The sequence below is a fragment of the Aspergillus viridinutans genome (assembly GCF_018404265.1).
Source record: "Aspergillus viridinutans IFM 47045 DNA, scaffold_11, whole genome shotgun sequence".
Lineage (NCBI taxonomy): Eukaryota > Fungi > Ascomycota > Eurotiomycetes > Eurotiales > Aspergillaceae > Aspergillus > Aspergillus viridinutans.
In genome coordinates, this window is record NW_025091227.1 from 356224 (window position 1) to 368285 (window position 12062).

The 12062-nt window shown below is 48.8% G+C and overlaps 5 protein-coding genes across 5 annotated transcripts; 2 read left to right on the forward strand and 3 right to left on the reverse strand.

Annotated features, from left to right (window-relative positions):
- Positions 1-313: 313 nt before the first annotated feature.
- Aspvir_002286 (transcription factor domain-containing protein) lies at positions 314-1237 on the reverse strand (the record flags this gene model as incomplete). Its single annotated transcript, XM_043273887.1, has 2 exons — positions 314-873; positions 937-1237. 2 exons carry the CDS (start codon positions 1235-1237, stop codon positions 314-316), a joined length of 861 nt encoding a protein of 286 aa, XP_043129822.1.
- A 1359-nt stretch (positions 1238-2596) lies between these two features.
- Aspvir_002287 (SRPBCC domain-containing protein) lies at positions 2597-3165 on the forward strand (the record flags this gene model as incomplete). Its single annotated transcript, XM_043273888.1, has 2 exons — positions 2597-2656; positions 2734-3165. 2 exons carry the CDS (start codon positions 2597-2599, stop codon positions 3163-3165), a joined length of 492 nt encoding a protein of 163 aa, XP_043129823.1.
- Positions 3166-4080: 915 nt separating this feature from the next.
- Positions 4081-6048, forward strand: Aspvir_002288 (glycoside hydrolase family 15 protein; the record flags this gene model as incomplete). The annotated part of the gene is made up of 1 exon (XM_043273889.1): positions 4081-6048. The coding sequence occupies one exon, from the start codon at positions 4081-4083 to the stop codon at positions 6046-6048; it is 1968 nt and encodes a 655-aa protein (XP_043129824.1).
- A 651-nt stretch (positions 6049-6699) lies between these two features.
- Positions 6700-7689, reverse strand: Aspvir_002289 (putative mitochondrial carrier protein (Pet8); the record flags this gene model as incomplete). The annotated part of the gene is made up of 2 exons (XM_043273890.1): positions 6700-7605; positions 7654-7689. 2 exons carry the CDS (start codon positions 7687-7689, stop codon positions 6700-6702), a joined length of 942 nt encoding a protein of 313 aa, XP_043129825.1.
- Positions 7690-8027: 338 nt separating this feature from the next.
- On the reverse strand, positions 8028-9585 carry Aspvir_002290 (glycoside hydrolase family 18 protein; the record flags this gene model as incomplete). Its single annotated transcript, XM_043273891.1, has 6 exons — positions 8028-8132; positions 8183-8718; positions 8774-8843; positions 8895-8954; positions 9002-9376; positions 9430-9585. The coding sequence occupies 6 exons, from the start codon at positions 9583-9585 to the stop codon at positions 8028-8030; spliced, it is 1302 nt and encodes a 433-aa protein (XP_043129826.1).
- Positions 9586-12062: the final 2477 nt, after the last annotated feature.

Here is a 12062-nt window from a genome sequence, read left to right on the forward strand (position 1 = left end):
ACAGTTTTGATTAGAATAGATAGTGGTTGCTGAGTTATTGAGGGATTAATTGGATCTTTCATGAGTGGCGAGAGTGGTCTGAATCTATATATGTGTAGCTAACCTTCAACAACAACCACACACTTAAACCCCTAGATATTGACTATTCTAGATACAGGTTGGACGATGATTATAATATATTTCATATAAAATACAAGAATTCTATGAGATATGCTCAAGATAAAAGGATAGGAATAAAATCTATAGTGGCTCTTCGTTCCAGAGTAACAATCCCCTCATCCGCCTCTCCGAAAGGTTATAGCAAAGTGTTGTGTTATTCTGAATCCAGAAACTGCCACGACATGCCATGCGGTAGCGAAAATGTCGCATCTCTTATTGAATTCCTCCTCGTAGCATTTGTATTGATGTCATAAGATTCGACGTTGGCAAGTCTTTCTTCGTGAAGCTCCTTAAATGTACGCACTCGTGCTATGAGTTGATACAGTATTTCCTCCGCGCAGAGTGATGATTCTTCGTCATTCAGAAACCGCACTGCCTCTTTAGCCTTTCCAACGAACATGTTAACGGCTGTTGGAACATCAATGGTAGTAGGTGCGTTGATCTGATCGCGTTCCTTCCATGCCAAAAGCAGAAGTTTCGATAATGAATCGACGGCATGGTAGTATTGCTGGTAGACCGAGTATGGGAGATAGAGGAAATATTGAGGCGTAAGAGAAGAGAACGTTGAGAAGAAGTCTTTCGCTGAGATCAAGGATGAGTGAAGGATATCACAATGCACCCCGGTGCTATTCCCGTCGTTCTTTGAGAAGTCATCTTCCAGAGCGGACTCGTATAAGAGGAGCTCTAGATTGTAATACTGTAATGCCAGGATGGCTAGGTACAAGCTTAGCAAGTGTTGTCATATAGGACGTAGTAAGAAAATTCAATGCCACTCACAGTCCTGAATGCAATCCTGCGCGCTAGATGGTTTCAGACGCTTTAATTCCGCTTCGAGAGCCTCGACACACCTTTGGACTGAATCCGACGAAGCTATGTGCGGTGGATTGTACGCATCAAAGGGAAGTATCTGAACGATCCTGTGGGCCATACGATTGAGTCGTGCCAGCTGGACCAGATACATGTCTGTAGGATATTCCCGCAGCTCCTCAAGTACGCGACAGCATTCATCAGTATAGCTCGTATATCGAAGAGGATCTATATCTTTGACGCATGTTGCAGCTCTAGATGGGTCAGACATATTGCTGGAGCGATGTATGGGCGCCGATCTACATACACACAGGCGGTATAAAAGCACCCGAGGTAGGCTCTCCGTTCGTCCGTGGTAGGAGCATTGTCATGCTCGCAAGGTTGCGGTAGTTTTTCACTAGATGGATTAGGCCTTCGATGGAGGCCAAGACTACGTAGCATGGCCAGACCCAGGTGCAAGACGATAGACAGTTGTCCTTCGGATTCGGGCAGCAAGTGATACCTGTTATGGTGTGAGCTCTGAGTTCTACAAGCAAGGCTGAAACGGAAAGGTCATAGGTACCATGATATGCAGACCAAGAGAGCCTGCAGGATATCAAGTCTGCTGTGCTGTTTCTTAATAATGGAACGGCTGACATGCTCTAGGAACTGATCTGTCATGCGTTTCTTCCGATTTGCGTCGTCGAGACAAGTCACCATTAGAATCGCACCCAAGAGAAGTGGATTTTTTTGCTGCAACTCTTGAACAGTCATGTCAAGTGGGATGACAACACTAGGACAGTAACAGGCCATCTCCGTTCGGTATTTTGTCAAAATTACTGATGCACTTTGATGAGTAAAATTGAAACTTTCATTCCACGGAAGAACCAATTGCGAGGTCTTGTGCGCTTGGCGTCTGTTTCCCTGCTCAGTCTTGGATGCAGCATCAGACGTTGTCTGAGATGATACGCCGACAAGACAAGCCATAGTGTCAAGCTTCTTCTCGAGTCTCGCAACATCCCTTTGACCAAAGTCAGTAGCCAACCCTGCTGCCGATCTCGTGGGTACCTACAACGGCGAGGTAGCCTTTCGCTTGTGGGCCCCAGGGGCCTGAGCGATGCACTCTCTCTTTAAACGAGAACATCTAGTCTTGATTCAACATGGCTCAGCAGACTTTAACTGAGAAAGCACCGTACCGCTTGCACCCACCCGTCTCTTGTTGGTCGCATTTCACTTTTGCGTACGCGCATTGCTGGCATGCCTTTGGCTCTCGGATTCTTACTGGACGCCTCCTGACCATCGGCACAAATTGAGGATCAACAATCTCCGACGAAGTAGCACTGCGGGTATATGGTTGGTTGTATGTTTCTGGTCAGAGTGCTGGGTTGTCATGGCTGAGGGCCAGAGGCCGTGATCGCTGGGCACGGGATTCCGTGTCCCGTTTCAGCCAATCATTTCCAGTCATCACTGGGTAAGGGGCAAGAATGAGTCAGCAACGGCCACAGAGAGCGCCGATTCGGGTAAAATGATTACCTATCTTATATAGAGACGATCGCCCACCATCCATGTCAGATGAATCAATCATCGAAACATTATCGGAGAGAAACACAGTATCGCCTTTATCGGTCGTCAAAGTCCTGCCAACAGCGTCATGTATTTAATCACCACAAGCATTGAAATCAATGCCCCTCCAGCAACGGTCAGAGAGAAGGTATTGGCTTCCATTGGATATTGGGAAGCAATGATATCAATCATAAATAAACCCGTTTTTCTGACACTTCACAACAGTTTCTCGACTTTTCATCCATCTCGAAATACTCACCCAATGGATTTATCCGCTCGATATCCCCAGTTGACCCAACTAAATCATCTATCGATCTTCAACCTGGCGACAAATTGAATGTCTGTGCAGGCTACGGAAAGATGAAGTTCTCGCCCGTCGTGTCATCAAACACGGAGGCTATGTTTAGCTGGATCGGTTCTATCCCAGGAATCTTCACTGGGGAGCATATATTTCGATTCGAGGAAATTCCCGCAACGGGACAGGAACAGAGTCACACAAGGTTCATCCATGAAGAGACGTTTACTGGTCTCCTTTCATTTCTTATGGGGGAGGGCTTCCTCGCCGGCTATGTTGGTCTAGCGGAGGATTCAAGGAAGGGGTACGACGGGTTCAACCACGATCTCAAGGCTTGGAGCGAACAAAACCGCACGGAATAGCGAGCTGCGCCTGGTATAATTCGCCATCTGCTGTCTAACACTTCATTTATTCTGTCTGTTTGATATCCCATGTTGCGTTCAAGGGAATCGTCTCTTCCCGAGTCATTCCTTGCATTCCATCTTTCTGTTCTATGATACACCCCCGGTGTTTTTGTCTTCATTTATTGAGAATCACGGTTTATTGATTCGCAATTTTGTATCAAAGATTCACCAGTAATGTGCGTTCAATCATCTAACAACTATAGAGGATCTAGAGACACACCTAATAATGCTTCAGTTGGGGACTTGCGTCCATAATTTAGATTATAAATCAAGACACAACTCTTGTAGAATCAATGAAATAAATACTATGTGTATATGATACTTAACAATATAATCCTTCAATTAATAGTGAATGAGGTGCTATTAGCAGAATAACATAAAGTGCTTATATCTAGTGGCCCTTATCTCATTATGGGTGACCACTGATTCAAGGTCATTCATTAAAGGAATGCAATGCAAGTAAAACATCCACATGTTTCTATAAGAGGTCTGAGTTCATTATTTTATTCTATGTTGACTTGGTGACTCTACTTAGTGCAGCCTTCTACTCTGAGATTCCTGCGTTGTTACTGACGACAGTTATATATCTGGTATGGTAGCCTCGACTGGGATTCGCTGACCTCGTAAAGCACTTACAACTAAACAAGCTGAGACTCTGACCCTCTACTTCTTAAATAATTATTAGCTGCATCTTCCATCAGGTGGAGACATGAGAGGAACTGTAGGCTGACGGATACCCCGGATCGATGATGTCACTGATCACCACACCTGCAAACGACATGCCAAACAAAATCAGAATCACCATCAATTCACTATCCATACGCTGTAAATTCAACGACTGATATTCATATTCACCGGACAAATCAACTGAGGATGGAAGGAACTTCATCACCGTACACTAGCATAGAAGACTATGGCCTCGTGGGGGACATGCACACCTGCGCCCTAATTAGCAAAAGTGGCAGTCTTGACTATATGTGCTGGCCCGTCTTCGATTCGCCCACCGTCTTCTGTCGCATCCTTGACTCTACACAGGGAGGACACTTCTCCATATGCCCAATACCGGATATCCAACCAATCAGCAAGCAGAGATATCGACCGTACACTAATATGCTGGAGACCCGATGGATTGACGAACAGGGGGTGGTCAGTCTACTCGACTACCTGCCTGTATCAAGTCACAAGTCGAGCTCTGAGTGGTGTATTTGTGATGACCCCATTGCTCGAAATGACCCGCAGAAACTGTGTCATTCAGGCGTTGTTCGGAGGATCGAATGTGTGAGGGGTGAAATGGAGATGGATTTTGAGATCTTTCCTGCGTTCAACTATGCAAGAGACCGACACAGCGGCCATTGGATCACTCCCCAGAACTCCAGCGGCTCGCTCAAGAAATATTCTTTCGAGAGCCAGACGCAAAGCTTGCACTTAACTATCCATTCTGGTGTCGACACTTCACTTGAGCCAGCTGATGCCATTTTCCCGGCGGATCTAAAGCTCCAGGAGAATCAAGGCCCAAAAGGGCCAGGACTCCATGCCAGGGTGAAGTTGAAAGAAGGGCAATCGATCTCATTTGTGCTGCACGACCCAGAAACAAGTCTTCCTGAGGGGAACTTCCTACAACAGTACCTGGAGAGACTGGAAAAAGAGACGCTGAACTTCTGGGTTAGCTGGATCGCCCGTTGTACGTTTCGCGGTCACTACCGCGAACAGGTTGAGCGCAGCCTCTTGGTACTTAAGCTTCTCACCTACAAACCTACCGGAGCAATCGTTGCAGCTCCGACGTTCTCCCTCCCCGAGTACGTCGGAGGGTCCCGGAACTGGGACTATCGGTACTCCTGGCTCCGTGATGCCGCTTTTGTCGTGTACGTGTTTCTCAAGAACGGCTACCCCACGGAAGCCGAAGCGTACATCAACTTCATCTTTGACCGCGTCTTCCCTCCAGTGAGGGATAACGAATGCGTAGCGGATGCCCCATTCTTACCCATAATGGTGACGATTCATGGTGAGAGCGAAATTCCGGAAAGTGAACTGGATCATCTAGAGGGATATAAGGGCAGTAAGCCGGTGCGTATCGGAAACGCAGCTGCGCACCATATACAGTTGGATATATATGGTGAGCTTATGGACAGTGTCTATCTCTACAACAAGCACGGACGACCTATCTCCTATGAGCAGTGGGTCGCCATTCGACGCATGATAGCGCATGTAATTAGAGTCCGAAATGAGCCCGACCGATCGCTCTGGGAGGTCCGAGGGAAGATGCAGAATTTTGTCTACAGCAAGATCATGCTCTGGGTTGCGCTGGACAGAGCAATACGTCTATCGGAGAAGCGATCCAATCTACCGTGTCCTGATGTGGAGGAGTGGAGGCGGGCGCGTGATGAGCTTTACGATGAGATCATGACGAAAGGCTACAACCTCAAGGGCAAGTATTTTTGCATGAGCTATGAGTATCAGGATGTGCTGGATGCAGCTGTTTTGATTGCACCACTGGTATTCTTCATCGCTCCAAATGATCCCAGGTTCCTGCACACTCTAAAGAAGATCATGTGTTCCCCGGCCAAAGGGGGGTTATCAGTTGCCAACATGGTATCCCGGTATGATCACACAAAGGTGGATGATGGTATGTTAGACTACTACGAGGCTAGTTTTCCTACTGACTCCAAACCAGGAGTTGGTGGCGGCGAGGGCGCATTCGTCATGGTGACTTTCTGGCTAGTCGAAGCAATGATGCGTGTACGTCTTCGTACCCCCCCCGAGAAACAAGCATTGACGCGGTACACAGGCCTCAAAAGCAATGCCCTATCAGGTGGAGGATCCGTTCTACCCTCAACTGCGTAAGACGGCGGTTGCGCACTTCGACAACATGCTCTCTTTTGCAAATCATTTGGGCATGTTTTCAGAAGAAGTGGCCATATCAGGGGAGCAGATTGGCAACACCCCACAAGCCTTCAGCCATCTGGCGTGTGTTAGTGCTGCGATGAATCTTGGGGAGCAAGGCGAACGATGAACAGCCCAGTCCCTATGGATGCACACTGCTGATATTCAACTGAAGTCTCCAGCACTCTCTAATAGTCCAGGTATATCCCCTCATGTACCTAGTCATTCGGCTCACGAATCTCAATTCGTGAATCTATCAGCTGTCCACGCGGTAGACACCTTCATAGTATTATTTTAATAATTAACGGGCCTAAAATAACTGGTCATATTATAGCCGGGCACTCGACCACGAGTCTACGGTGCAGCCTTGAACCCACGTGGTACTCCAGAAGTTCCATCGCTCGCTCCTCTACATGAAACCTGCCATGTGCAGAATTCCGTGGACAAGCATATGCAGTGCAGCCGTACCTTCTAGGCCATAAAGGACAGACATTGAAATCGTCAATATTCTATCTTCGTATCCCCCATTTTTATAAAGATTGGAGATATTCTACTATACAAAGTCGTAACCAAGAGTGGAAAGAACCGCAGGCATTTTCAAACGCCGCCCGTTTATACATGCGCTCCAAAGTATACCTTAAGACCATCGTAACACCCAAGAAACAAACCACCTCCCAGCCCAGCCGCGAGGCACGTCAGGGCCCCGCCCCTGAAGAGACCTCGTATTCCCTCCTTCACTAATATACCCCTTGCAATAGCCATTGCATTAGCAGACGATACCCGCTCTGCCTTCACTGCTGGAGGTATAGCGCGGATATCCGCCTTCAAGGGCAGTCGAGCATAGGTGGGAGTACCAACCGCAAGCCTCATGCGCGTTTTCACTACATCAACCGGTACGAAGAGCAGAGAAACCACCGCGCTAGCCAGTGCGCCGCTGTAAAGTCCTCCCCTAAAATGAGTAGTAACCTCACTGCAATCCCGCGGGACCTCAAACCAACCAGTCTTGAGATACTCATACAACAAGAACGTCAGACTCGTCCCGGGGAGATGGCTAGCAGCCAGCATCGTATACCCGGCCCAGAGCTTAGTCGGATGCCTGGAAAAATGCCTGACCGTCGACAGCAGTGGCGAACGACTATGCCTGGATTGAGCATGCACGACCTGGGCATTCTGCGTCAGGACTTCAGCGGGGTTAGTGATGGCGCAGGCGACCAAATCCGCTACTGCACTGCTAATCGCGTACGTGGCAAGCTCGCGGGCTTTTGGCGATTGAGTGCCTTCGGTAGGTTGAAGCGTTGATTTCATAGTCTCGTAGATTGCGAAAAAGGCGACTGATGCGGGGATGGTCGTGATGAGTGTTGGGCCGAAGCCTTGATATAACCCTCGGTAGAGAGCTGGGTTGATACCGCCATTTACACGCTGATATGTCGACGCGTAGGTGGGTGATTGTAATCGAGTAATGAGCGTGTCGAGTGGATGAGTGAGGAGCTCGACTCCTATCGCAGCTATGCCTGCTGCCTAAATGGGATTAGACGCAGTGTAAGGCCATCATTATCAGATACGTACAATTGAGACGTCCTTGTTACTGGCATCAGCAGACATGGTACTGATGATTGGCGCTCATTGCCTGGTGAACACCCGTTGTTATATTTGAGAGGCTAGCTGAAGGAAGTCATGGCGTCGTCCAGGTCAGAAATATGCTCTTGGCATGGAATTTGATCGGCATCGGATGGCACGAGAATGGAATCCGCGGATCCCGTATACAGAAAAGTACGAAGCTCCAACTCGAGTGAGGTACCACTTCAAGTTATGTACGACAAAAGTGCATAAAGTCAAATTCCATAATCTCAAATTCGTATATCATCATGCCCAGCATGTATCCACACTATCGAGCTACCATCACTGCTTCACCCCACGAGGGAAAAGCTGCCCTGCCCCAATCAGGACGGCATGCCATTGCGCAGGTTGTCATACTGCGAGACCGGATAGCTCAGTTCATTCTGATTCTGTTCAAAGGCTCCCGAGCCTCCAAGTGCATTTACTACCTGATAGGTTATCAGCATTGGACCAGCAGACCGCTCGAATGTGTACTTACCGTGGTAACCAAACTATCGCTTCCGGTCTTATCGCTGCTGCTGTCCCACCACATGGCACCTCCCAATCCCAAGGACTTGATATAGCTAGACTTCATAGTCGCCACCTGAGGATTGTCATAGCTGATCAAGAACTTGTTCGTCGCGTCATAACTGTAGCTCGCCATGATATTGGAAATGACATGCTCTGTGGCGCCAGCTTGAGGGAGCGCCTTGTAGTCCCACACTCCGGCCTCCCAGCTGCCCTGGCCAACGCCGTTGTAAGGCTTGCCGAGTCCGTCGGTATTGGCGAAGGAGCGGCCGTAGAGAGGCATGCCCAGGACGATTTTGTTTGCGGGGACTCCGCCGGCACGGTACAGATCGATTGCGGTCTGAGTGTTGAACGGTGTGGAGAGCGGGTTGGAGGTGTCGTTGTAGACGTTGGCCTGATGTCCGGTGACAGAAGAGAAACTTCCAGCGTAGTCGTAGGCCATGAGGTTCCAGAAGTCCAGTTGCTGATCCATGTCTTTGAGGTGAAGGACATTGATCTTATCGGGACCTAATCAAATCAGATGGGTTCAAGTGATAATATCAGAGCAGCAGTGTGTACTAACCAGCTGGAGAAGCTACAGTGAGAAGAAAGTGCTGTCCGCCCGCATTTGCAGCACTGTAACTGTCGAGTGCCTAGTGACGTTAGTGATATGTCCATCATGAGTCACATTCATCAGCACATACAGCCCTCACTTCCTTGAGCAACAGCACAAAATCGTTCGCTTGCTGGTCGTTTGCCGGGTACTATGCCTGTTAGCCAGCGTCGACGTTGAAGCCATGCATCTACTCACCTCCCAATCAATATCGAGCCCATCAAATCCCAAGTCCTGCAGCAGCTTCACGGCAGTCTTCGCGAAGTTCTTCCGTCCAGCATCTGTGCTAGCCGCCGGAGCAAAGTTGGGAGAATAGGTCCAGCCGCCAATAGACAAGAGAACCTTGAGGTTACGGTTCTGCTTCTTCAAGAGATACAGCTGCTTGATGCATCCGTAGACATTGTTGCCCGTATCAGACCAGGAATCCCCAGGGTAATGCTTCTCAATGTCGGCCCAAGAGTCTGTCATGTAGACTTCCCCTGTTTCAGGACGCACATTGGCAAAGGCGTAGAGGACGTGCGTCAGCCTCTGGACAGGGAGGTCCTGAGGATTATGGTTGCGCGCGTAAATTGCCTAGGTAGTTAGTGCCAATCGGGTGCTCAGTATGATGTAAACACAATACTAACCCAGTTCACAAAGTAAATGACGGATCTGTAACCGGAGCTAGCGCGCGCCTCGAGATCAGTATTGCCAGCATCGCGATTCCACATCACTGCTGCATCGACACAGAGACTGCCGAACAGAAGGGCGATCTTGACGATGGTGGAAGTTGCAAAGCGCATAGTTGTTGTTCAATCGAGCTTACCGATTTGTGAGCTTGTCAAATGCAGTCGTCCTGTTCTCCGTAAATACCATGAGACACACTTCCTATTTATCTCTGAAGTTCCTCGTCAGGCTCCTCTTCTTCGCTACTTTTATTCACGACATCTACAACACTCCACCGATACAGCGTCGCTTTCTAGTCAAGTCCCATCGTCGCGTTGTAGGTATAGATAACCATCGACGCCATTATCAGTAACCCTGATGGCAACGTGTCACAAGGTCAGGGATGCAAATCAGATGGAGAGATAAGGCAGTAATTCAGTGAAGAATCAAGTTCCGGTGATCCGACGGCCATAGATTGTGCAGTAATCTCGAGTCACAGGCCATGTTTCACGTACCTGACCATCCTGCATGCGACGTCGGCAGATGCAAGTAGACTGGGCTTATCTGCCCAATGAGAGCTTCACTTTGTGCAGAAAAGGCAATGTGACTCCCCGCGTGGAGGGCCGCCAAGGCGCTTAGTCGCGTGAGGGGTCGCCTTAATCTCGAGGTCGATGTAACGACAGGAGGACGTGTATATTAAAGTACATGCCCTCCTTGGTTATCATTCCCCTGTTTAAGAGTCAAAAAGGGTTTGCAGCAGCTGGAAAGGGAGCATGCTGCTATGCGACGTGACCGGGGCCGCCGAGCCTAAGGAGATGTCACTCTCACTTTCACTTTGAACTTCAAGCAACTGCGCAGTCGGACTTGCGACAGCAGAGATTGTAACTAGTCAAATCTTGAGTAATGTAACACACCAATGTTCTTAATATCCTCCTATCAGGGCCTTGCAGATACACTGGGGTTTAACTCCTTGATTCCCCGCGTGATCGAGCGCAGTTTGGGGTTATGCTGCTTAACCGTATCTTCTGGTGCAGTCATACATTTCACTGTCTGAATATTGACGGACAGCATGCCCATCTACCTTTATCTTGTGTGTCTTTTCCGTACAGCAGCAGCCAATAATGTTTGTGATGGTGCTATATGGAGATTAATCTAGAGTGGCACGCACTTGCCATGTTCTTAAGGTTGGGCACATCTCTAGCGAACCAATCTGTTACCGTGATATTTCTTCCATCATTAATACACACAGAGTACATCTCACCTCCTGTACATCAGCGCAGATTGGCCGGCAACTATTTCTGAGCGATGTGTGTTGAGTCAGGAACGGTAGTAGTCCTCCTCTGCTGAGAGCACCTGCTGACGTGAGAACCTCTTCCGCCCCCTGACAAACCAGTAAGCAGTAGAGGTGATGAGAACGACGCCAATGACCCAATGACCACGACACCGTAATCTGGAAAACCATTAGCCATTTAGCAACAATCTCTATGAAAGACGACATGCCCTCATGCTTCGGCCCGTTACCGGAAGAGAAGGTGGGATTAGGAACAGACCTGTGGCGAGGAGAGTATAGCCGATTGCTACCTGTAAGAAGGTCAGTCGATCGTGACAGACGCCAGTCACTGAGCTGTGAGGTGTGTGTACGAGGTCAACTGTCCAGCCGATGATCGGGCTGAGGGTCCACGGGCTCTTGGGAAGCTGGTTGCAACCGCCCAGGCAGTGGATTATGATTGGGAGGCCATAGGAAATATAGAAGCAAAGCACGGTGGCGGAACTCAATGCGTTGAAAGCACCTGAAGAAAGTCAATGATCCATAGGTTTGATCTGCGAGCCAGTAATGGGGGGCTCACGCTGAAGAGCCGAGGCAGATGCAACCGCAGCCAGAAAGTCAAGAACGCAGTGAGGCGGAGAGCACTCAAGGGCGTTCCCAGAGTAGGGTGCACCTTCCTCCAGAACGGTGAGAAAGGCATTCCGAAATCTCTGGCGTGAGAGGTAAGGTACGGATAATCGACTGGTTCTGTGCATAAATGATTATGGTTCTCTCACCTGCCAAGAGCGAATATCATTCGGCTGGAGGTGGTCATGCCACGACACCCATCAACAGGCAGACAATAGGGAATCTGAGCCCGTTGGGAAGGCACGCAATACCAAGCAGATTGATCCGGCCTTGCTCTTCGTGGCATCAAGGAGAACCTGAAGCAGGGGCCATGATTGGAGGTGATTATAGTATTGATGTCGTCTGACACGAACAGAAGGACGATAATGAATGCAAAGCTAGTGAGGGCACCGATTGCTACGCACGCAACCATGACTCTAGCCTTGCATAGACGACTTCGGGATTTCTTTCGGCATGATTTCGTCAGTATTTGATTCATGGATGAGGAAGGGCAAAGACACCAGAGGCTTACCTCCGATCATATGGGCAACAGCGTCCTGATTCGGTCAGTAAGATGATCCGTATCACAAAGGGTATGTACACCTACAAATCCGATATGTGACAGACTGCCTTGGAGTAGCTGGGGCTGTTTGTTAGCTTGTCCATTTGTTATGTGTGAGCTGGATACGTCCTACTCCACCTTGCCCCTTTTTAGAACCAAGTCAGCTAGCATATCAGGGT